Genomic DNA, 26533 nt, shown 5'->3' with positions numbered 1-26533 from the left:
ATGAATGGCATACACATAAAAAAAATAAAAAAGTCCAAAATTGCTGATTTTCTGGTCACATTACATCCCACAATAATGCCAAAATAAGTGACCAAAATATCACATATATGCAAAAGTGGTACCGCTAGAAACTGCAGATCATGGCGCAAAAAATGAGCCCTCATACATTCCAGTATATGGAAAAATAAGAAACTTATTGGGGCCACTTTCACACCGAAAGGAAAATTGACTGTGCTAAGGTAATTTCCCCTAGCTGTGTATTGCTTAGACAAATTTATCATACACTCTGTGCCATTACACAAATTTTCTTTTCAATTTTTTTTGTTTCACCTTAGATTTGTTGGTAAAATGAGTGATGTCATTACAAGGACAATTGTTGGTGCAAAAAACAAGCCCTCATATGGGTCTGTAGGGTGAAAACTGAAAGTGTTAAAAACAAAACTGTAAAAATAAAAATACCTGCGTTCTTAAGGGGTTAAAAAAGGAAGATTTTTTAATGCAAGTAAAACATTTTTCCTCTGTGTTTGGATAAAAATCAGTCCTTTTTTCATGTGAAAATAATGGTACAAACCATCATGAGGGTCTAGGATTAAAGGGGTACTCCGGCGCTTAGACATCTTATCCCCTATCCAAAGGATAGGGGATAAGATGCCTGATCGCGGGGGTCCCGCCTCTGGGGACCCCCGTGATCTTGCATGCCGCACCACGTTTATAATCAGCCCCGGAACGTGTTCGCTCCGGGTCTGATTACTGTCTATCACGGGGCCGGAGTGTTGTGACGTCAAGGCTCCGCCCCGTGTGACGTCACGCTCCGCCCCTCAATGCCAGCCTATGAGAGGGGGCATGACAGCTGTGGAAGGGAGCGTGACGTCACACAGGGCGGAGCCTTGACATCACAACACTCCGGCCCCGTGATAGACAGTAATCAGACCTGGAGCGAACACACTCCGGGGACTCATTATAAATGGGGTGCGGCATGCAAGATCACGGGGGTCCCCAGTGGCGGAACCCCTGCGATCAGGCATCTTATCCCCTATCCTTTGTATAGGGGATAACATGTCTAAGCGCCGGAGTACCCCTTTAAGACAACTGTCGAAATGTGTCAGGCATATCCATTTATTGATGTTTTTAGGCTCAGTGGCAGTTTTTTTTAGAATCAAAGCATATTCTGGGTATAGTGTTTTTTGTTTTTTCAAAAAAATTGTGTCGTTTTTTTTCTCTATAGGAGAGAAAAAAAAAGCTATAAAAAGGGCCAAATAAAAGTTGTCTGTTTGTAGTCTGAGACATACTCTATAGCAGTATTCTTTGAAAGCATGTACAATCTTGGCCCTGGCTTTCACTGACTTTTTCCTGTTGTCTAAAGCAGGGAGAACACAATACACATATTTTCCAGACCACAACCCACACCCTGCTATTTACAATGCCGCCGATTACAGACAGCTGCTATTATTTCAGTGTTATAAGTTGCAGAATAAAATAGCACTTCTCAATTATCCTTTGTGGTTTACTGTCTTCAGCTTCCAAACATGCTTCTGGTATAACGTATAGCTTCTATAATCGGTTCTGTGTAGACAGCGGAACATTATACTGCAGTGGGTTGCAATGTATACACTCTAGGTAAGGGGAAACTATTTTCGGTACCTTCAGCTTTACGGCAAGAAAAAAGCTTGTATAAAAGTGCAATCTGCCAAGTAATAAGGGACAATACCACCGGGATTTCATACTCCACTGTAGAAGTGCTGCACACAATATAGGCTGCCATAGGGGGTGCCGGTTATATACTGTGTTGTAGCAGGCCCAGGCAAGCTATGGGGAACACATCCAGTTGTGAAACAGAACCTGTTGTCGGCTTTCTCTTCCCGCAAACCACTCTTACTTCCATGTACACACTGGGATAGCTATTCGGTCCTTACCATTGATCCCATAGTCTAAGCTGTTTAGTGGGAAGAAAGGAGGTGGAAGTTTCCCTTTGAAGAAATCATACTCATAAGTTAAGTCCACAATAAGAAAAGGAGAAATTGAGCACTCACCAGGTCTTGAAGAACAATTCAAGCTTCTTTATTTCATCTTGCTTGACAACACATGAACACGAAAGGGAGAGCGGGCAGTACAAACAGGTGGAGGAGAGGCTAAGAGCGACGGTCCGTGTTCGCACACGTAGCTCTTCATCAGGCCTCAACCTTATGTGAGCACCGGGAAGGTCTGACAGAGTGCAGAGTTAGCGGTTTTAGTGGACGCCTCTCTGTTTAAGGACTGTATACTCCTAAGTTAAATTGTAGTAACCTATATTTTAACTTTTATACCCGGTGAACACAATGATGTTAAAGGGGTACTCTGGTGGAAAACAAATTTTTTTTTTAAATCAACTGGCGCCAGAAAGTTAAACAGCTTCTAAACAGCTTGTAAATAACTTCTATTTAAAAATCTTAACCCTTCCACTACATAGCTGCTGAATACTACAGAGAAAGTTGTTCTTTTCTGTCTGACCACAGTGCTCTCTGCTGACACCTCTGTCCATGTCAGGAACTGTCCTAAGCATCAGAGGTTTGCTATGGGGATTTGCTCCTGCTCTGGACAGTTCCTGACATGGACAGAGGTGTCAGCAGAGAGCATTGTGGTCAGACAGTTGCTGACATGGACAGAGGAAGTTGTTCTTTTCTGTCCTTATTAGAAGCATATCCCCATAGAAAAACTCTCCTGCTCTGGACAGTTCCTGACACAGACAGAGGTGTCGGCAGAGAGAACTGTGGTCAGACTGGAAAGAACGTCACAAATTTCTCTGTAGTATACAACAGCTGATAAGTACTAGAAGGATTAGGAATTTTTAATAGAAGTAATTTACAAATGTGATTAACTTTCTGGAGCCAGTTGATATGAAATTTTTTTTTTCCACCTGAGTACCCCTTTAGTTCACATGTACGCAGATTTGATGCACAGGATTTATTGCTGCAGATTTCAATGTAATCTAAATGACTGAGCACAGCTTCTAATCTGCAGTTACAAATCCTGCGCATCAAATCTGCGCAGGATCCTGTATGTGTGAACGTACCCTAAAGGATCCAGATGGTCCAAAGTCAGTAATTTGATTAACCACCAGAAATCTGTGATTTATATTTTATTCTTAAACTTTCATAGGTTTACATTACATGATAATACATTGAGCCCAGTGTTAATGTAGAAAAACATAACAACCAATCAGAATGCCATTTTTTTTCCACTAAGCAAAAGTAAGAAATTTAAGGAAGAGATTTGGTTTGTTATTAAGGGAGCCACCCTCTCTATACCAGTGAGCTGCCAAGATTACAAAGTGACGTTAGGTGACACGGGCATAGAAGGCTATTACAACCTCTGACAACTCACTGCAAGGTTTTCAATTTTTTCCGCATACAAAAGGAAATATGCTGACATCTATTCCAGTTTGTGTTCTTTTCAATAAAATGTATGAGGTTCTACATTTTCGGTGTAGATGGTAAGATTCCCCCTGGCATCTTGATCTGCTTCTATTGCTTCAAACAGTGATTTGAAGTTGCCAGCTCCAAAGCCCTGCAAAATAAATAGAACGTTCACTACTCAATACATGTGGCCGTACGTATGTAAATTATTATTTGTTGTTTTAAGTGTTAAGTGTTTAAGTGTTATTTTACATTTGTATACGACATTCTATGCTTGGCCTCTATAACATTGGTTCAGTCTGCGAACTTGAACCTTCACTTGTCCCCAGAGCCTAGAGGCTGTTGAGCATGATAAAGGGGTTTTCTGGGACTTTCTTTTATAATTGACCTATCCTGAGGATAAGCCATAAATACAAAAAAGTCCTAGAAAAACCCTTTTAAAGAGACTCTGTCAGCTCCAAAATCCTTCCTAAACTAACTAACTCAGTAAATACGATATGATAAATATATAGAATGAAATAAAATAAATAATTAAAATAGTTGTATGAAATAAAATTCAATGTGTAAGTAACTGAATAAAATGTAATGTGCTAGATTTCTATTTGGTAAAAATAGGTGGTATCGATAATGGGGGGGTATCGATATAGTGTAGCCGGGTGATAAAGATTATGCGAGGAATTCATGCAATGTGTCTGTGTGTGCTGCTAGTATACTGAGAGTAGGTGTATGACATCAAATCACTAGAAAAGGAAAGATAGAAAAGGAGAGTATGGGTATTAGGAGAAAGAAAGAGAACAAAGGGATGAAAGAATGCTCAGTATAGCATTGTAGCATTATACAAGTATAGCAATTTAATGGTTACAATAATACAGACTGTGAGGAAAGCGCTGGGCCCTAGTGTTCTGCTTCCCCGTAGTTAAGTGCAAACTATGCAGATAAAAGAAACTGTGGCGGTTTAACAATGAAATTATATGTATATATAATCTAATAAAAAGATCATAATACACAGAGTAATTTGACTGTTTTGGCACTAAAAGCAAAAAAGGAGGGAAGGACAGGTCTCTTTAGTATAGGTAGAGCAGACTTGCCACGATCCTGCAATGCTGGTATGTTAAATGTAGGATAGGGCTCCACTGTAAAAAGGAAATGTCTCGTAATTCCTATATGGGAAGAAAAGTTTCTAAATGTGCGGCTGATGGTATCAGTGCTATGCGCTCGGTTATATGCAGTTGGTGCGGTGAACGGCCCACAGACCGTGTGTCCTCAGTCCCGGATACAGCTGGAAGGGAATAGAATGGTACTATGTACCTCTAACCCTGTTTCCACGGTCTTGCTCCTATAGCGTTGCAGCTCTAGCTGCAGACGGGTCTCTGGTGAGACCGCAGACTGTCCCAAGGCAGCGAGCTGGAGTTGTTATATGTCGGCGTGTCCTCGTGGCTTTAAGGCGCACTGTGATGATGCTGGTCACTCCTTAATGATGGGGATGTGGTCATTTGCTTGTGCCAGAAAACAGTCTCTGTGTACAGACTAAATCCATTTTAGACTTCTCAGTCCTTCAGTAGTCATAATGTTACAAATGTAGTTTTGACCGGAATTTATAAATCTGTGGACTGAGCAATCAAGAAGGGATCAAAGGGGTACTCCGGTGAAAACCTTTTTTCTTGTAAATCAACTGCTGCCAGAAAGTGAAACATATTTGTAAATTACTTCTATTAAAAAATCTTAATCATTCCAGTACTTATTAGCTGCTGAATGCTACAGAGGAAATTCCTTTCTTTTTGGAACACTGAGGACATCACGAGCACAGTGCTCTCTGCTGACATCTCTGTCCATTTTAGCAACCATGCATAGCAGATGTATGCTAAGGGCAGCATGGTGGCTCAGTGGTTAGCACTGCTGCCTTGCAGTGCTGGGGACTTGGGTTCAAATCCCACTAAGGACAACAATAAATAAATAAAGACATTATTATTATTATAATAACGTCAGCAGTGCTCGCGCTCGTGATGTCATCAGAGAGCATTCCAAAAAGAAAAGAATTTCCTCTGTAGTATTCAGCAGCTAATAAGTACTGGAAGGATTAAGATTTTTTTAATAGAAGTAATTTACAAATATTTTTAACTTTCTGGCACCAGTTGATTTAAAAGAAAAAAGGTTTTCACCGGAGTACCCCTTTAAGGGGAAACCTGGAACAGACTCGGATGGGGACTGGTAGAAGAGATTAGAGATGAGCGAAGTTACAGTGATTTGATTTGTCACAAACTTCTCGGCTCAGCGGTTACTTACTTTAGCCTGCATAAATTAGTTCAGCTTTCAGGGGCTCCGGTGGGCTGGAAAAGGTGGATACAGTCCTAGGAGAGAGAGTCTGTCTCCAGCCCACAGGAGCACCTGAAAGCTGAACTCATTTATGCAGGATAAAGTCAGCAACTGGCGAGAAGTTTGTGATGAATCAAATCACTGTGAAATCACTGTGAAAAATAGGGAAAAAAATAGGGAAAAAAAGGAGAAAGGGAAAGGAAAACAAAAGAGATATTGATAATATTTATGCCTCGGGACAGGGGAGTGTACAGGGGATCAGGTTATTAATAAATTTCATAATTATGTATGTGCTAAATGATCAGACAGTGTGTCCAGGTTTAGCTTATTTTTGAGAAGTATAGAACTGTACATTCTATAGTATGTGCTAATTTACTTATTAAAGGGGTTATCCAGGAAAAAACTTTTTTATATATATCAACTGGCTCCAGAAAGTTAAACAGATTTGTAAATTACTTCTATTAAAAAATCTTAATCCATTCAGTACTTATGAGCTTCTGAAGTTAAGGTTGTTCTTTTCTGTCTAAGTGCTCTCTGATGACACGTGTCTCAGGAACCGCCCAGTTTAGAAGAGGTTTGCTATGGGGATTTGCTTCTAAACTGGGCAGTTCCCGAGACATGTGTCATCAGAGAGCACTTAGACAGAAAAGAACAACCTTAACTTCAGAAGCTCATAAGTACTGAAAGGATTAAGATTTTTTAATAGAAGTAATTTACAAATCTGTTTAACTTTCTGGAGCCAGTTGATATATATATATACATTTTTTTTTTCCTGGATAACCACTTTAAGAAAAAAATATATGCATAATGAAATAAATATATAAATATCAATGTATTTCAAATGTATATAGTAACTGTGCATGCGCTGGTCCCTCGCTACCTGTAAGTCGGGTGTAGTGAGGGACCGGCGCATGTGCAGTTACACTGCGCAGAGCGGCTCTCCCGACGCACAGCTCTCACGTCATCAGGACATTGGAGCTGGGTAAAAACTTCAGTGTATGTGCTCTGCATACAGAGCACTGCGCTCAGGGGCGTGTGACTCCACGTCACTAGAATGTGGAGTTGAAGAAATGAATATGCAAATAAGGGGGGGGGGGGCAGGCTTAGGCCCCTTCCTCTGGAACCCGAAGCATTACTGCCGGCGGGAGATACGCCTGCAGAGCGCAACTGAGGAGGTGAATTACGGAACTTTAGAGGACGAAAACTCAGCGGCAACAAAACCAAAAAATTTTAGTGACACCTGTATGGACTCCTGTTCGTGTATTGGGTTTAGTGTGGGTGAACTGGCTGACAGTTTTCCTTTAAGGAGTGACCAGCATCATCACAGTGTGCCTTAGAGCCACAAGGACATGCCGACACATCTACCTAACAACTCCAGCTCGCTGCCTTGGGATGGTCTGCAGCTAGAGCTGCAACGCTATAGGAGCAAGACCGTGGACACAGGGTTAGGGGTACATAGTACCATTCTTCTCCCTTCCAGCTGTATCCGGGACTGAGGACACACGGTCTGTGGACCGTTCACCGCACCAACTGCATATAACCGAGCGCATAGCACTGATACCATCAGCCGCACATTTAGAAACTTTTCTCCTCATATAGGAATTACGAGACATTTCCTTTTTACAGCGGATCCATATCCTACATTTAACATACCAGCATTGCAGGATCGTAGCAAGACCGCACTACCTACCAAAACAGTCAACATACTCTGTGCATTATGAACTTTTTAATGATATATATATATATATATATATATCTTGATATAAATTTCATTGTTAAACCGCTACAGTTTCTTTTTATCTGCATATTTGCACTTAACTATGGGGAAGCAGAGCACTAGGGACTAGATTTGTTATTTACTTCTATAAAAAATTCTTAATCCTTCCAGTACTTATTAGCAGCTGTATACCACAGAGGTTTTTCTTTTTCTTTTTGGAGTTCTTTTCTGTCATGAACACAGTGCTCTCTGCTAACACCTCTGTCCATTTAAGTAACTGTCCAGAGCAGCATATGTTTGCTATGTGGATTTTCTCCTGACATGGACAGGGGTGTTAGCAGAGAGCACAGTGGTCAGACTGAAAAGGAAATTCAAAAAGAAAATAACTCCCTGTGGAGCAAATAGAAGCAAATAAGTACTAGAAGGATTAAGATATTTAAATAGAAGTAATTTACAAATCTGTTTAACTTTCTGGTACCAGGATTTAAAAAAAAAGTTTTCCAGGGGAGTACCCCTTTAAAGACTGAAGGAAGTGCTGGCCTGAAATGTGTGAACCTTGAAACCTTCAACTTAGTGGGAGCTTCAGTCTAAAAAAGGGTATTCCTGAGACAACCTGTGTAAAGGGAATCTTTTAAAGGGGTACTCTGGTGGAAACTTTTTTTTTTTTATCAACTGGTGCCGGAAAGTTAAACAGATTTGTAAATTACTTCCATTAAGAAATCTTAATCCTTACAGTACTTATTAGCTGCTGAATACTACAGAGGAAATTCTTTTCTTTTTGGAACACAGAGCTCTCTGCTGACATCATGACCACAGTGCTCTCTGCTGACACCTCTGTCCATTTTAAGAACTGTCTAGAGTAGGAGAAAATCCCCATAGAAAAACATATGCTGCTCTGGACAGTTCCTAAAATGGACAGATATGTCAGCAGTGAGCACTGTGGTCATGATGTCAGCAGAGAGCACAGTGTTCAAAAAAGAAAATAATTTTGTTTGTAGTAATCAGCAGCTAATAAGTACTGGAAGGATTAAGATTTTTTAATAGAAGTAATTTACAAATATGTTTAACTTTCTGGCACCAGTTGATTAAAAAATAATAATACGTTTTCCACCGGAGTACCCCTTTAAGTCTGTTTATGCTGCTTTCTCTGGGGGTAGTAACAGACATGCTGCAAAACTACAACTAGCTGTTGTAGTTTTGCAACAGCAGTTTTGCAAACTACAACTCCCAGCATGCCCAGACAGCCGTTGGCTGTCTGGGCATGCTGGGAGTTGTAGTTTTGCAACATCTGGAGGGCCACAGTTTGGAGACCACTGCCCTAGATGCTCCAGCCTGATTGCAGCAACTAGAGGGGGGCAGAATTTAACAGCTGAGCGGACTGTTTTATGCAGCTTAAAGGGGTATTCCAGGCCCAAACTTTTTTTTTTATATATCAACTGGCTCCGGAAAGTTAAACAGATTTGTAAATTACTTCTATTAAAAAATCTTAATCCTTCCAATAGTTATTAGCTTCTGAAGTTGAGTTGTTGTTTTCTGTCTAACTGCTCTCTGATGACTCACGTCCCGGGAGCTGTGCAGTTCCTATGGGGATATTTTCCCATCATGCACAGCTCCCGGGACGTGACATCATCATTGAGCAGTCAGACAGAAAACTTCAGAAGCTAATAACTATTGGAAGGATTAAGATTTTTTAATAGAAGTAATTTACAAATCTGTTTAACTTTCCGGAGCCAGTTGATATATATAAAAAAAGGTTTTGCCTGGAATACCCCTTTAATGTGCAGTTCCAATGTCGGCTTGGTGACAGGACACATTTTTAAATCTACCGGCAACTTCGTAGCTTGTCTGCTGCTAAATCAAGCAAGATGCAAATTTCCAGAAAATCTAAATCCTGCTTGCTTTAGAAAGTCTCAGGCTACAAATATACAGATATAAATGCATGATCGGCCGCCAGATCAATTACTTTTAGTAAATGAATGTATATACCACAAGTTACATTGTATGGAGTTATAGACACGGGGGAAATTTATCAAAACCTGTCCAAGGGAAAGTTGCTGAGTTGCCCATAGCAACCAATCAGATTGCTTCTTTCATTTTCCAAAGGCCTTTTAAAAATGAAAGAAGCAATCTGATTGGTTGCTATGGGCAACTGGGCAACTTTTCCTCTGGGCAGGTTTTGATAAATCTCCTACACAGTGACCATTATGCTTCAAAACTTTGAATATTTTACATATCACAGTTCTTTCCTAGGACATATTGCTCTTAGGTGGGGGAGCAGGATCCCGGCAGTGCCATGTAAAGATGCCATGTAAAGATTTGTTCATATATGCCATAAATCTTTTAAATTTACTAACCAAATTGAAGGCTACAAATAAGCTGTCAGAATTGTATACATAGTCTGAAGTTTGAAGCTTTTCTGTAATTGGCTTCTATGGTACCTTGTGGTCATATTCATACCTTCAAGCAATGTTAGTAAATCATCCCCACCGTGATTATAAAGATTCTTCAAAAGGTGCAATTATACACTAAAACCATAGCGGACAATTACCCTTTAGCTTTCATCTACTTTAAGCAGGTTAAGCAATAAATGCAAATGGTCTATTGCTTGTAGGGGTTAGAATTGGTGTAGAATTGTTGTGAATACAGCGTATGAATATGTTCTAATATAAAATGACTTACATAATGGCTATATCTCTGTATAACTTCTAGGAAGAGGGTCGGTCTGTCCTGCATTGGCTTGGTGAAGATTTGAAGAAGATATCCTTTGTCATCAAAATCAACCAAAATTTTTAGCTCCTGAAATAAGTAAGGCAATAGCAGTCTCAGTCTCTTTTTGGCATGCGATTTACATTTGGAGTTTTATGACCAAGCCAGGCTTTGCTATGCTATGGATGCAGGCAGAAAGATTTTTATACTGAGAAGCAACACTGTGTGTGGACAGCTCTCTCCCTCATGTTTCCAGTACCAGTGCACAGGCTAGCCGGCAGCGTCCCTGGACCATATCAACGGTATGACAAAGGAACCAAGTGCAGTAAAACGACAGGTACTTTATTGTAGGATCAGCGGATACAAACTTGCATCAGGCAGGAGCCGATGCATTTCTGACCGTTACAGGTCCTTAGTCATGGCATGACTAAGGACCTGTAACGGTCCGAAACACACCGGCTCCTGCCTGATGCAAGTTTGTAATTGTTGATCCTACAATAAAGTACCTGTCGTTTTACCGCACTTGGCACTGGACATTCCTTTGTTATAACAAAGATTTTTATACAGGAGAAATCAATAGAAGTTTTTGGTTAAGGCATCTGTCAAAAAAAAATAAAAAAAAAACAACAGAACAAAAATGCTCCTTAGACATGTCACAGAGGCATGTCAAAAGTTTAGATCAATCAGTGTCTTAGTGCTAAGAACCCCACTGATCATTAGAACGAGCAGGATAATTCTCGCAGTTGTGTTCTTCACTCCTCAGTTTACTGTGATCTCCATAGAGTTTCATTAGTTGGGCTCCCCTGACTTTTAATGTAGCCCATCTAGTGCAGCTGGACGGAGATTGCAGTAAGCTCAGGGGTCAAGTTTAGAGCAACACGGTTCTTTCTGCTTGTTCGTATGATCAGTGGTGGTCTAAGCTCAGACCCAGACTAATCAAAACTTTTGACTTACCTCTGAGGCATGCCAAAATTAAAAGTTACAGATGAAAAGGAACCTGTCAGGTCCCTGGTACCCCACACCAACCTCAAGACTGGACAGGTAAGGAGCATTCTGATGATTTTTTTAACCTATGAACCATGTGATGCTACATAGAGCGTATGCAAGTGACTGGAATCCAGTTCAATGGGAATGAATGCCACTGCTCTGGCCATGCTCATATGTCAGGTGCTGGAACGATGTGTGGGTCACCAGTAAACTGATAGACTATCTTTAATAGTTGCAGCGCACTAGGAGCGCTGTGGGGCAGGAGTCCAATGTTTTAATGGGATGCAGGCCCCATTGGCTGCTGATTGACAGACTGGCTGAAACCACACCACTTTGATAGCTGTTGCTCTGTGTGTTTAAAAATAAAAATAAAAATTAAGTAATTGTGATCTTGTCATAGTTTTTCCCAAATTAGATAAAAACAATGTTTTTATGCCATTTTATAAAAATAAAAAAACATAAAAAAACGATGATAACTATGAAGGATGTATATATATATATATATATATATATATATATATATATATACCTTGAAATAAAAACAAATAAATAAAAAAGTAGTAGTTTAACCAGCACCAGGGAACTTGCTTAAAAAAACATAGGCAGAGATGATTCTTAGCCAGGAGAAATCACTTTGGCAGACTGGGCTGGATAAAGAAGAATAGGGAAAGTAAAGGACGACACACAGAGAAGACATCACCTGTGAGTCATTGAATGTAACTGTATATTGTATTCACTGATGTGGTCTGCAGCATGATGTTACTCTGCAGAGCATCAGTGTAGTACAGTATCTGTCCGATATATGATCACTGTATTGTGATATTATTGGTAATATTGGTCTTTGTGGTGGTTGTGTTGAAATAGTATTTAATACTTGTTTAGAAGTATCGATTCATAACAAGTAATAATATTTGGTCATAAACTGTGGTATCACTCAGTAATAGTATGGGGAAAAATAAATATGCAGTGGAGAAATGTAAGTGCATGACAGTGTACTCTTATTAGTGTTTATGATGGGGCAAATTATTTGAGGACGGGCTACTTTATTTGAGCTTCTAAGTTAGAGCAGAAAGGAGGGGTTGGGAAGAGTTGGCATCCTAGAAGCAAGGACACTTCCCTGGTTCAGGGACTCCCAGTGGACACTTGTGAGTGATCAAATCCTAGTGTTATCCTATCAGTATGACTGGCAACATGGGTGGGATTAAACTTGATTCTTTACGGCCTATTTAGTGGCATTAGCAGCTGACTGTGGTCAAAACTGCTGACATTTCCTTAAAAGCAGCACTCCGGGAAAACATGTTTTTTTACTGCCAGCCAGCAACATGATATAGTTAAACAGCTGCGCTGATCCGTCTATTACCAGGTGGCTTTATTTCCCAATACGATGCCGTTCCGGTCCTGCTACTTATCAATGGGACTAAAGATGAGACTTTCTAAATCCCACAGTGACTGCTGTGTGGACCGGAAGTAAGTTTCTCCATGTATCTTTACAAGACGCGGGACCAGAACTGCATTATATTGGGGATAACAAGCTGTCGGGTAACAGAGGGATCACTGCAGCTGTATAACTATCATGTTACTAGTGGACAGTAAAAAAAAAAAAAAAAAAAAAAAAAAAAAGTTTTCCCCCAGAATGGTGCTTTAGGTGATTTTTGGCCAATATTTTATGGCTTAAAACTTTTTTTTTTTGCTTTTGGGCTCTTTTTTTTTTTTAGACATATTTTTGAATATGTCTAAAATATTTTGGACTGTGGCAAAAGCTATAGCCTAAAAAAACATTTATTTTTATTTAAAGGGGTTATCCACCATAAGGTGATTTTAGTATGTACCTGGCAGACAGTAATGGACATGCTTAGGAAGGATCTGCGCTTGTCTGGGGGCTAAATGGCTATGTCATGAGATTACCATAACACTGTGGCTAGCTTTTTGTGAACTGGTATTTCCTGTTTGACTTTTCTTTTTTTTTACTACAAAACCCACAATTCCACTCATTGAAACAAAAGACCTGTGGTTTTCAATCAGGGTGCCTACAGCTGTTGCATTAGTTGCAGATTGATCTCTCTCCCACCAAGCTATCCCTCCACCCATTGAAGCAGACAGGCTTCCTGTCATCAGCTGACTAGTCAGTCAGGTCTCGGCCGCATTGCAAGCTGGGAAAACAGTCATTTTGTATGCTGTTAAAAATAACTAGTGGGGTGAAAATCACTGAAGAATTGTGAGAAAACCGTCACACACAGATACAGACAATATATTAGGATTTACACTAACTTCAAAGCCCCTATAGCATAGTCAAATAAAAAAAATGAATCCTGGAATACCCCTTTAAGGTGTATTTTGGGCTATTTTTATTTTTTTATTATTACATGCTAAAATATGGTCACATTTTGGCATGTTAGGAGCTGTAAAATGGGCCTGACTTAATTTTATGGCCATAACGATTGCAGTGATAAAATAAATACCGTATTTTTCGCCGTATAAGACGCACTTTTTCTTCCCCAAAACTGGGGGGAAAAAGTGCGTCTTATACGGCGAATACACCCCTATCGCGGCGGTCCCTGCGGCCATCAACGGCCCGGGACCCACGGCTAATACAGGACATCACCAATCGCGGTGATGCCCTGTATTAACCCTTCAGACGCGGCGATCAAAGCTGACCACCACGTCTGAAGGGAAAGTGACACTAACCCAGCTGTTCAGTCGGGCTGTTTGGGACCGCCGCGATTTCACCGTGGCGGTCCCGAACAGCCCAACTGAATAGCCGGGTTAGTGCTTACAGGACACCGGGGGGGACCTTACCTGCCTCCTCGGTGTCTTCTCCGTTCAGGGATCCCCTGTATGCCGGCGCTCTCCTTCCTCGTCATCAATTCGTCGCGTACGTGCGTCGGCGTGCGTAACGACGTGATGGCAGCGACGGAGAGCGAGGATACCCGGCCGGCAGCAGAGACGTTCCAGAGCGATGGGGACACGGCGACAGTGATGGAGCGACATCCAGGGCAGCGGTGACGGGTCCGGAGCGGCGGGGACACGTGAGTATTACCTCCTCCTGCAGTGGTCTTCAATCTGTGGACCTCCAAATGTTGCAAAACTACAACTCCCAGCATGCCCGGACAGCCAACATCTGGAGGTCCGCAGGTTGAAGACCACTATTGGGTTCAAAATCTTTATTTTTTAAGATTTTGCCCCTAAAAATTGGGTGCGTCTTATACGCCGGTGCGTCCTATAGGACGAAAAATACGGTATATGTATGAAGAAAAAAACATTTTCCTGCTAAAAATAGAATCAATTTAAACTCAAATGGTAAAATATGGTTTTGGTCAATTTTTTGGGTTGTAAAATGGCCCAAAAGTGTCCATAATTAAATGTGTGCACATAGCCTCAAAGTGTAGACTTCAATATATTGGTGGGAGAAAAAAACATGTATCCTAAGACTCATGCCCCTGATTTTTAGAGACCCTAGTAATGCCCCACCTGGCAGTGAATATATATATATATATATATATATATATATATATATATATATTAGCTAATCAAATATTTGGAAATGTCACATATATATTGTTTCAAAATCTTCTAGTCACAGCAAGTTCTGTGCTTGAATCTAGCCTTTTATGGATTTAGACTGATACATGCAATACAATATCAGGTTTAATTTACAAATATCTACCTGCAGCACACTGATATCTTCCTTTACAGTGATTTTGGCACTTTTTAATTTTTTTTTCAAATCATCATAATAGGTATCCGGTGCAGAAAGAAATTCCATTCCACGAGATTTCAGATTCTTCACCTTGGAGAATATATATGTAGAAGTTATAACTGGGATACTCTATGTAGGAATTTAGTCAACATTATTTTGTCATCATCTTAGTGATGTTGCGTATTGTACCTGGTTGATAGTTACCCAGAAAAAAACCTTACCTACCTGTAGAAGACCCTTTTTGTAACACCGTCAGTCTGCTCCCACTGGCTTTCCCAGTGTGCACTGCTAATAAATTGCTTTGCTTTTCTCTAATGCTGTGCATCTTCTCTTGTGACTGCCTATCCTGGCTCTGCCCATTGGATGCATGCGCACTTCCTTCTTCATTCTAAAAGGGCCATTGCTTACATCTAAGTTCTTTCTCTTTTAATCATCTGCTATATCAAACAGTCACACTCATTCCACCATTCCTGAGCAAAGGTTCCATTGTGTTTCTGTGAAGGAATATGGCCTCAACCTTTTTTTCTTCCTGCCTGATCCCTTATACCATATTACCTTTCCTGTGTATGACCTGGACTGCTTACCATGAACCTGTGTTGCCCTGACCTGTCTGCTTGTTCCTGGCTACTCTATCCTGCTGCCAGATCAAGACTTCAACTACAAAGACTTGTTTCTTCTTGACTATTGGTGCTTTGTACTGGTTTCTCTTGGTCAGCAGGGCCATACTCAGAGGTAACAACCTGGTAGTCCATAGCTGTAAGGATGAGATCCTCACAGGAAAGGGTTAATGGGTGAAAATATAAGGTCTACTTAAACAACACCCTCAGGAGTGGTCCAAAGCCAGCAGGTCTGATGACCATTACACTTTTTCTACAGGGTGGGCCATTTATATGGATACACCTTAATAAAATGGGAATGGTTGGTGATATTAACTTCCTGTTTGTGGCACATTTGTATATGTAAGGGGGGAATCTTTTCAAGATGGGTGGTGACCATGGCGGCCATTTTGAAGTCGGCCATTTTGAATCCAACTTTTGTTTTTTCAATAGGAAGAGGATCATGTGACACGTCAAACTTATTGGGAATTTCACAAGAAAAACATTGATGTGCTTGGTTTTAACGTAACTTTATTCTTTCATGAGTTATTTACAAGTTTCTGAACACTTATAAAATGTGTTCAATGTGCTGCCCATTGTGTTGGATTGTCAATGCAACCCTCTTCTCCCACTCTTCACACACTGATAGCAACACCGCAGGAGAAATGCTAGCACAGGCTTCCAGTATCCGTAGTTTCAGGTGCTGCACATCTCGTATCTTCACAGCATAGACAATTGCCTTCAGATGACCCCAAAGTCTAAGGGGGTCAGATCGGGAGACCTTGGGGGCCATTCAACTGGCCCATGATGACCAATCCACTTTCCAGGAAACTGTTCATCTAGGAATGCTCGGACCTGACACCCATAATGTGGTGGGGCACAATCTTGTTGGAAAAACTCAGGGAACGTGCCAGCTTCAGTGCATAAAGAGGGAAACACATCATCATGTAGCAATTTCGCATATCCAGTGGCCTTGAGGTTTCCATTCATGAAGAATGGCCCCACTATCTTTGTACCCCATATACCACACCATACCATCAATTTTTGTGTTCCAACAGTCTTGGCGGGATCTATCCAATGTGGGTTAGTGTCAGACCAATAGCGGTGGTTTTGTTTGTTAACTTCACCAGTCATATAAAAGTTTGCCTCATCACTGAACAAAATCTTTTGCGTAAACTGAGGGTCCTGTTCCAATTTTTGTTTTGCCCATTCTGCAGCACCTGAAACTACGGATAATGAAAGCCTGTGCTAGCATTTCTCCTGCGGTGTATATAGTAGTATATAGCAGTGTATACGGATACTGGAAGCCTGTGCTAGCATTTCTCCTGCGGTGTTGCTATCAGTGGGTGAAGAGTGGGAGAAGAGGGTTGCATTGACAATCCAACACAATGGGCAGCACATTGAAGACATTTTATAAGTGGTCAGAAACTTGTAAATAACTCATGAAAGAATAAAGTTATGTTAAAACCAATCACATCATTATTTTTCTTGTGAAATTCCCAATAAGTTTGATATGTCACATGACCCTCTGGCCAGAGCTCCCACCAATCCTGAGAACGGAGGAAAATTGTCCCCTAAATGAATGGCTAACGTGTGCATAAGCAATGATCTGTTTACCAAACTCACCAAAATTCCGATGCCCTATAGTAAAGTAAAGTTTGGAAGCCCCATTAAGAATGCATGAAGCACTTACTATGGACACGTTCTGCACTCCATTAATTTGGGAGACTATTCCCAGGATGGGTGGGGGTTCCAATAGTCATACACCCCTCCCCAAGCCATCTAGTTATCAGGTATCCTATGGATAAGAGATATGTTTTGATATTATGAATACCCCTTTATGTCAAGCAGAGTGTAATCAGAAGTTCAGGGGCAGTCCTGCTGCAATGCATAAAAATATAAAGTCTGTTATATATTTTACCCATTTTATAGGCATATGTCACTAGACAGTTGTATATTATACTACCTGTAATAGACAGCAATAGCGCCATGCTAGTGGGTTAAATAGCACGTACTGGATTTTTATTTACCTTTATGTCCTAATGAAGAAATTTTGAATGTTGTAATCTGATTGTCACAACTTCTACATAATGCAGTCACACGCACTCTCATTAATATTAAGTTCTCCATAGCAAAAAGGAGACAATATATACATAACATTCATGTTTCAAAACCTATGCAGGTATTCATGCACAGACTCGCATATATAAACACACCACCCTCTTAGCCAAACAGCAAGGAGATCAAAGCACAGGATTCGCCCCTCCTTCTGTTGCCTTCTTCTTTGTACCTATCTGAATGAATTACTCACTGCTTTGATGATGTTGGAAGTGTTCAGAGCAATGTGCTGTACACCAGCACCACCATAGTAGTCTACATATTCCTGGGGAAAAAATGATTCATTACTTACTGTTTACAATTATTTACAAATCACAGCTTTACATCTAATAGTTACATGATAAACAACTGGTTACATATATAAATACACTTCAGGCTTCTACTTCTAGGGACTACAGATGTATGTTTACATATAAATATTTGTAGAATAGCTTTAATTGACCTACAACATATACTGAATTGGGCGCGCAGGGTGTCTATGGAGACTGATGGATGGACAGGTTTGTGTAAACAAACCCCTAGAATTATGCATCAAAGGGGTTATTCCTATTTTGTGATATATACACCCAGGTACCAGGCTATATCAAAGGATAAGAAACCAGAAGTAACAATAATATTACAAACATACAAATGGTTATTCACGAATAATAATAGTGAAATAAAGTGGCCAAGTGACCCAAGCCTATCAGTATAACCAGAATCTGAAAATCCTAGAGAGAAAGCCACATAGGACTAATGAGAGCTGGGTAATTTGAAGGAAGCCTGTTTATGGAGTTAAGAGGCTACAATACTCTGGACACGAGAGAAACCCCACTCATGGTTTAGTTGTTTTTTGTTTTTCTTTAAATATATAATGATCATACATAGACCTGTACATTTCCATGGCAACAGACTGCAACCACTATACTGTAGTCTGATCTTGCAGTTACACATATGTGCAGGTGCTTCTTCAGGGTCCTGTTCAGTAGGCACAGTGAATCTGAGATGCAATATGGAGCCACCTAACCTGGTGTTTAAAGGGGTACTCCGCTTCCCTGCATTCGAAGCTCCGCTCCCCAGCGTCTGGAAGTTTCTTGTTCCGAACGCTGCATAAGGGCTTCTGTGTTCAGGGCCGCCCCTCGTGACGTCACACCTGCCCCCTCAACGAAAGTCTATCGGAAGGGGGCGCGACGGCCGTCGCACTCCCTTCCCATAGACTTTTGTTGAGGGGGTAGGCGGGACGTCACGAGGGGTGGCCCTGAACACAAAAGCCCTCACGCTGCGTTCGCAACCAGAAACTTCCGGGTGCTGGGGAGCGGAGCTTTCGAAGCAGGGAAGCGGAGAACCGCTTTAAAGGAGCAGTTAGTCCTGCACAGGTAAAGTTGATTACAGTACCACACTATACTATAGGGAGGCGCTACTAGACAGCAAGTCAGTGCCTGCACTTCAATTATACAGGTGTTTTACCAGTGAAATGCCCACTCTGATTGGTCAAATCTTCCAGCCTTTCACACATGCCAAGGATCTGGACCATCTCTGGCATTGTAAGTTGAGTATTGTTTCAAGTAACAATGTAAGTTTATGGATCACTGTATACAGTTTCCTTTAGACATGATTTTTTTCCCTAGTACTTTGAAAAAAGGCACCATGTATGCTGCACCAAAAACTGCAGCTGTGGTCACATGGGTAGTAGTAGTAGTTTATATTTAAAGTAAAAAAAATTCTCCATTGTCACATCTACCTTCACAATCTACTTACCCTATCATATGAAAAGTAAAAAACAAAAGACTGTGCACCAGCGCCTCGTGTATTACCCAAGGGAGAAGCACGAAAAGGACAAATAGTGTCCCACTAGATTAGCTGCTCATCTTGCACTTATCACCCCAAATCCAAGAAAGGGGTACTTAAGTGGGAGGTAGCTGTTGTGCCTTGAGGGTTGCAGGAAACCAGGGCAACCTGTCCTGAGAGAAATCCGTATGAAGCGAAGAAAAAAAAACCCTTATGACCTGGCGCTGTTGCCTCTGTGGTAAAGCATGGAATCCAGGATTACATTTATTGTAGAAACAATAAAAGACGCATACAGTCAAGATGCATATTGTATGCATCTTTTATTGTCTTCTACAATAAATGTTTTAAGTAGTACTCCTGGATCTCTGTAGTCCATGCCTTACCACAGTCAGAAGCACCAGGTCATAAGTTTTTTTTTCTTCTTTTTATACGGACTTACCCTATATCGCAGACTTATTTACAGTCATTGCCGTGAATGTTGGCACCCCGGAAATGTTTCAAGGAAATTAAGTATTTCTCACAGAAAAGGATTGCAGTAACACATGTTTTGCTATACACATGTTTATTCCCTTTGTGTGTATTTCCCTTTGTGTGTATTGGAACTAAACCAAAAAAGGCAGGAAAAAAGCAAATTGGACATAATGTCACACCAAACTCCAAAAATGATCCGGACAAAATTATTGGCACCCTTTCAAAATTGTGGAAAAATAAGATTGTTTCAAGCACGTGATGCTTCTTTAAACTCACCTGGGGCAAGTAACAGGTGTAGGCAATATAAAAATCACACCTGAAAGCAGATAATAAAGGAGAGAAGTTCACTTAGTCTTTGCATTGTGTGTCTTTGTGTGCCACACTAAGCATGTACAACAGAAAGAGAAGAGAACTGTCTGAGGACTTGAGAACCAAAATTGTGGGAAAATATCAACAATCTCAAGGTTACAAGTCCATCTCCAGAGATCTAGATTTGCCTTTGTCCACAGTGCGCAACATTACCAAGAAGTTTGCAACCCATGGCACTTTTTTCCTCCCTTTTTTTGTTTAGTTCCAATTCACACAAAGGGAATAAACGTGTTTAGCAAAACATGTGTTACTGCAATCATTTTCTGTGAGAAATACTTCATTCTTTAGAAAAATTTCAGGGGTGCCAACATTTACGGCCATGACTGTACATAGGGGAAAAAAAGACCATCTTTTAGGCGCTGCAAGCCCAGGAACTAGTCAAGAGGATAAAGTCATGAATTCAGAAGAACTTTATTCCAAAGAAGGCTAATAAGTCAGGTTCTTCTGAATTGATTCTTCTTATTGCTCCTATTCTCCACTGCAGACCTGTCTGCTATCCTATGGCTGAACAGCATCCCAAGTCATCCATTCTGATCTCTACCCTTATGATTGGGTTATAGGAGTATGTATTATACCCATCCTGATACCCCGAAGGTGGCCTTTTGTGATCTTTTTTTTAATGTTACTATCATAAACATTAAAATAGATTTTATTGGAGGCTAATTAGCCATCGGTGAGTTGTTTACCAGTTTATGTAAAATGTACATTTAATACAAGTGCTTATGTGAAATATTTCATAATCATTTACAAAGCTCAGATGCTCCATAGAAAACTAATAGAGCACCTGCTGCACATGCGTGCTGCCGCTCCATTCATTCGTGGGGTCCAAGCAGTCCGACCCCCACCGGTCTAATAGTCATCTCCTGTACTGTGGATATGGGATAAATTTTGATGAGAATACCCCTTTAATTAAAATAAGGCCTATTGTAGGAGTGACTTCCATAACCCCACCATCCAGCACAGTATAGGCAGCCCTACCATTCACTTGAATGGGATAACCTACAGGCACTTGTACTGATGAATGGCTGTGCCTATGTAAACACTGAAGGGGGGCTTCACTATGGTCTCTTTATTGTGCTCGTTGGCAGGGGCCCCTAAGAAGGGACACCCATCAATGAAACACTAATAGCCCAGGCCGTCATTGGTAAAAAGGATTCTCCAAGTGTGAACACTTGTACCTGTATCTGTGACTTTTTCTTCCCAGGAGCAGGTTCATTTATTGGCATCTTTATAGTCTCCTCGTAGTTTGTCACCACAATGGAGCGCAGGGCACTGTACTCTGTATGAATCTGTTTGTCATCTACAGACCAGAATCTGTGGAAGAGCAGGCACTTTTGATACCTAAAGGATTACAGACAAAATTAAATGTGTGTTATTTATTTATCATAAATATGTTATTACTTTAATGGGGGAGATTTACTTTCAGCAAATGAGGTTTATTCATTATATAAAAAAAGTTATGCTATTTTTTAATGTACTTTTACATTATTCTGGTTCTTAAGATCTTTCTTTGCAGTCATTGAATGGGAACCTTTATTGTTTACTTCCAGTGGAAGAAAATTAGAAGAGCAAACTTACAGTAAATTCGATTCGTCACGAACTTCTCGGCTCGGCAGTTGATGACTTTTCCTGCATAAATTAGTTCAGCTTTCCGGTGCTCCGGTGGGCTGGAAAAGGTGGATACAGTCCTAGGAGACTCTTTCCTAGGAATGTATCCACCTTTTCCAGCCCACCGGAGCACCTGAAAGCTGAACTAATTTACGCAGGAAAAATCAGCAACCGCCGAGCCGAGAAGTTCGTGACGAATCGAATTTACTGTAAGTTCGCTCATCTCTAATGAAAATCTGTCCCGGACATGTGATGATCACACAAGTGGCTTGTTAAAGTTACAGTACGGATGTGTCATGTTTAGGCAGGACATAGTTTCATCCCTGGATGTAAACAATAAAAATAATTTTCATGGTCAGCATACAAATTTCCTTCAATCCTCAATGAGACGTCACCGTCAATGCGCACAGTGACAACTTAGGACGGAAGCCAGAAGTAACGCGGACCCCGGGAACAGGTAATTATAAAACCGGGGATAGGGGAGGCAATGGGGCAGCGGCGGTGGGGAGGCGTGCGGTGCGGTGTGGGGGTAGGTGGGGGATGGCTGGGGGGCAGCGGCGGTGGTTGGGAGGACCCCCGGACAGGCAGGGAGAGAGAAAAGGGTGGGGGGTGGTCTCTGATTCAGCCAAAGCCGCTGCATTTAAATCATTTAAATCAATGATCTGCAGCGGCTTCTTCGGGGCGGGGGGAGGGGGGTTGGGTGGAGAAATAGCCGATAACTTATACCGGAATATCGGTATAAGTTATCGGCATCGGCCCTAAAAAAACTATATCGGTCGATCCCAACAATAAGCCCCACTCTTCCTCTGTGTAGGTCTTGACAAATCTCCCCCATGGTTTACCACAGGATTCATGGACATAGGCAACAATGGACAAGACCTGTCACATTTACATGAATGGGAAACCTTACTGGACATACTCTGCAACCTTTTTAGATGTCATTGTACAGGAAGGGGGATGCGGACATCTATCGTGTGTACCTCTATATAATGGTGTCACCTTTTTACTGTACTCCTGTCTGTAATGATAAGGAGGGCACTGCTGGGAAGTGATCTCTACAGAACAGGAAGTCTGAGCTTAGTTTTAGGCCTAGTGACTAGGACGGAAATGACAAGATTTTAAAATATAGTTAGTAAATTGGAAAATTAGAACATCACCAAAAGTTCTTTAAAATATGTTTAACATTAAAACCTGATATAAATAGGTCATTTTTGGATGCACTGTCTAATAGTCATATGTCAGGCAGAAAAATGTTACTCCTTGTCATCACAATAGATACTGTATTTGAAAATCGTAAGGGCACAAATGCCCCAAGACATCTTTTATTGGATTTATTTTAGTGCAACCCTTTTCTCCACAGGGGATAAGCATTTTAGATCTGGAAAATCTAGTTGTCAGACAAACAATCAGCAGATATTGAATGTGTTTGGGTAACTATATATTAGTTAACCATAGATGTTGAACAACTGCTGGCTGTTATTACCCCACATTCTCCCTTGACATATTTCTTGATTTTCCTGACCCTTCATGCTATTTCTATGGAGTAAGAAAAGGTAAGTGACAGAAGACAACGATAGGGCCACTGATCCTAGGGAAATCAAAGTAAAAAATGAACATGCTGTCTGATGTGTAAATCTCATGTATAAAGTAGGAGGCGCTGAGCAGATTGATACAATATATATATATATATATATATATATATATATATATATATATATATATAGTTTTTTGGGGAAGGCATGAATATGTTATTTAATTCTCTGCTATTTCAAGGCTTAGGAGTCCAGTAGGTCATCCTACTCAGTGACTGACAGCTATCTCTGAATTCAAGCAAGAAAGGCTGTAAGTCACTGGATAGGACCTCCCCCTGGACTCCTAAGCCTATAATGAGCAGGGTATCAAACATCTAAATGACAAAAGTTATTCCTTTCCTTTTTTAATAGGTGGCCTGCAGATTAAACAGCCTTTTTATGGTAACTGGCAATACCCATGGAAAGGGCAATACTTTACACTTACATGCTGTACTCATAACAATAGTAAATATGCTGAGAAGGAGAAAAACGCCCAAAACAATCTTACACTATGAGTGAGCATTATAATACAGTCGTCCCTCAAGTTACATTATTAATTGGTTCCAGGACGACCACTGTATGTTGAAACCATTGTATGTTGAGACCAGAATTCTATGGAAACCTGGTAATTGGTTCTAAAGGCACCAAAATGTGGAAAAAAATTAGGATTAAAGAAAAATAAGTAGATAACTAATACAGATAAAGCAAATCCTTACATATAAAAGTAAGAAAGATCTGCTAGGAGCTGTAATCACTGTCTATGTCAGTGTTTCCCAACCAGGGTGCCTCCAGCTGTTGCAAAACTACAACTCCCAGCATGCCCGGACAGCCAAAGGCTGTCCGGGCATGATGGGAGTTGTAGTTTTGCAACAGCTGGGGGCACCCTGCTTGGGAAACACTGGTCTATGTAGAGGACAGGATCTTCGGGGTCCTGTTCAGTACAGTCAATGTTCTAAAAAAGTAACATGGGGTCGCCCTCACCTGGTGTCCAAAGGAGCAGGTAATCCTGGTACAGGTAAAGTGTACAGAACATGTGATACGTCCCTGTACTGTAGGGGGCGCTACCAGACATCAGTCAGTGCATACGCTTCAGGGGTTTTACCAGTGAATGCCCATTCTGATTGGTCAGTTCTTCCAGCCATTGACATGTTTCACAGATCTGGACTGTCTGTACATTGTAAGTTGAGTCTGGTTTCAACTTACAATGGTTCAGAAAAGACCATTGTATGTTGAAACTATTGTATGTTGAGGCCATTGTAAGTTGAGGGATCACTGTATTTCTCGGTTATTTATGTGCATATAATATGTTGAGCAGACCTAGGCTAGTGCGTGTTGTGACCATTAGATGTCTCACACATTCTGGTCTTGAGTACTCATAAGAGCACCCTTTAATGTATCTGCCAGGAAAATAACTATTGTTAACGCTCCTCACCTTGTATCATTAATCATTCTCCAATTTGTATGTTAAATGTATATATAATGCAGTAGCTGCTGAGAATACCTAAACACGGGTCACCTCTGCCACAGGCAAACCCCTGTCCAGTAATTTGTTCGTTGCTATTTGCATTACAACAACCTATCATTTTGGACTGGCGCTAGGTGGAACAGATTGTCCTTCCCAGGCTTGGACTTTTGGCTTGTTAATGAATACGTTGCAACTGGTGTTTTCCTTTATCTTTTTTTGTGCTTTTGAATAATGTGATGTTATTGATCTATGCCCATGTGCAGGGGTACGGGAGCAAGCAGTGACAGGTCCTGTATGTTACATAAGTAGGCCTAAGGTAAAAGTCCAGATTAAATAAACTAGTTAACTCTACCTTCTTCTAAGAGAATAGTCGCAAGCTTACATATCTGAAAAAGACCTGACAAGCTTTGACACAGTTATTAATATGTTCTCTTAGTTATTCAAAATGTGTCTGAAAAATGTATCAGACATGCTTAAAGGTGTACTCCACTGCCCGAGCGTTCGGAACATTTTGTTCCGAATGCTGGGTGCGGGCGTCGTGACGCCACATAGACTTGCATTGAGGGGGTGTGGTGTAACATCACAAGGGGCATGGCCTTGACGTCATGGTACCCGCAGCCCACACCCAGCATACGGAACAAAATGTTCCAAAAGCTGGGGCAGTGGAGTTCCCCTTTAGGGTAAGTGCACACATACAGGATCCTGTGCAGATTTGATGTGCAGGATTTGTAACTGCATATTAGAAGCTGTACGCAGTCATTTAGTTTACATTGAAATCTACAGCAGAAAATCCCGTGCATCAAATCCTGCGATCCAAATCTGCTTACCTGTGAACGTACCATTAAAGGGGTACTCCCACCCTAGACATCTTATCTCCTATCCAAAGGATAGGAGATAAGATGTCTGATCGCAGTGGTCCCGCTGCTGGGGATCTCCGCAATGTTGTATACGACACCCACCTGTTTCTTGTCCGGAAGCCCTGGAGGGTCTGGGTCGCGACCACGGGAACGGAAGTCCGTGACGTAAGGACTCCGCCCCCGTGTGACGTCCCACCCCGTCCCCTAAATGCAAGTCTATGGGAGGGGGCGTGGCGGCCGGATAGCACAATAAGCAGCTGATTTTGCTACACATAGACTTTAATAGGTAAGGAAATATGCAGCAAAAATATGGCACGTGTGACCCTACTTTTAGGGTACGTTCTCACTTGCATATTATGTTGCACATTTTAAGTCAATGGGTAGCAAAATTACGAGAAGAAAATACACAGCAAAAATCTGCACATGTGAAGTACCCTTAGGCCATGTTCACATGGTGTAAAGTGTGTGAAATGTCAAACACATTTGAATAATCTGGTGGTGCTAGTACCTCTTGGGAATGCGCTGGCAATGCATCTCAGAGCGAAATACACAAAAGGGATAGACAAAGATAGGCCATCAATTGAAAATTCCCAGAAAACTCCTTTAAAGGGGTACTCCCACCCTAGACATCTTGACGGCCGTCACGCCCCCTCCCATAGACTTGCATTGAGGGGACGGGGCGTGACGTCACACGGGGGCGGAGTCCTGACATCACAGACTTCCGTTCCCGTGGTCGCGACTCAGACCCTCCAGCGCTTCCGGACAAGAAACAGGTGGGTGCCGCATGCAACATTGCGGGGGTCCCCAGTGGCGGGACCACAGCGATCAGACATCTTATCCCCTATCCTTTGGATAGGGGATAAGATGTCTAGGGTGTCAAGGATGTCTATCCCTTTTGT

General features: G+C 41.2%; 1 protein-coding gene and 1 long non-coding RNA gene across 10 annotated transcripts in view; one reads left to right on the top strand and one right to left on the bottom strand.

The window, feature by feature from the left end:
- LOC130356693 (uncharacterized) overlaps window positions 1–26533 on the top strand; it is a 39989-nt gene that overhangs the window by 3663 nt on the left and 9793 nt on the right. For both annotated transcript variants that reach the window (XR_008888966.1, XR_008888967.1), the window contains exon 2: window positions 10132–10227. This is a non-coding gene — a long non-coding RNA (uncharacterized LOC130356693). The remainder of the gene's footprint in view (window positions 1–10131; window positions 10228–26533) is intronic.
- The window catches only part of LOC130356692 (4-hydroxyphenylpyruvate dioxygenase), a 139532-nt gene continuing 116023 nt past the window's right edge, over window positions 3025–26533 (bottom strand). For 4 of the 8 annotated variants that reach the window (XM_056558554.1, XM_056558552.1, XM_056558550.1 and 1 more), the window contains exons 10-14: window positions 21312–21474; window positions 17720–17791; window positions 14780–14902; window positions 10102–10218; window positions 3032–3543 (exon numbers count right to left, since the gene is read on the bottom strand). In XM_056558554.1, coding sequence (XP_056414529.1) covers window positions 3430–3543; window positions 10102–10218; window positions 14780–14902; window positions 17720–17791; window positions 21312–21474 — 589 coding nt within the window. In that variant the 3' untranslated portion in view covers window positions 3032–3429. Of the gene's footprint in view, window positions 3544–10101; window positions 10219–14779; window positions 14903–15037; window positions 15201–17719; window positions 17792–21311; window positions 21475–26533 lie in introns of those variants that run through there. The other 4 variants (XM_056558548.1, XM_056558547.1, XR_008888965.1 and 1 more) reach the window with 4 other exon arrangements.

Source organism: Hyla sarda, chromosome 2 (assembly GCF_029499605.1).
Source record: "Hyla sarda isolate aHylSar1 chromosome 2, aHylSar1.hap1, whole genome shotgun sequence".
In the NCBI taxonomy this organism is placed as follows: Eukaryota; Metazoa; Chordata; class Amphibia; order Anura; family Hylidae; genus Hyla; species Hyla sarda.
Note: the sequence above shows the minus strand (reverse complement) of the source record. Positions and strands in the feature narration are given on the sequence as shown.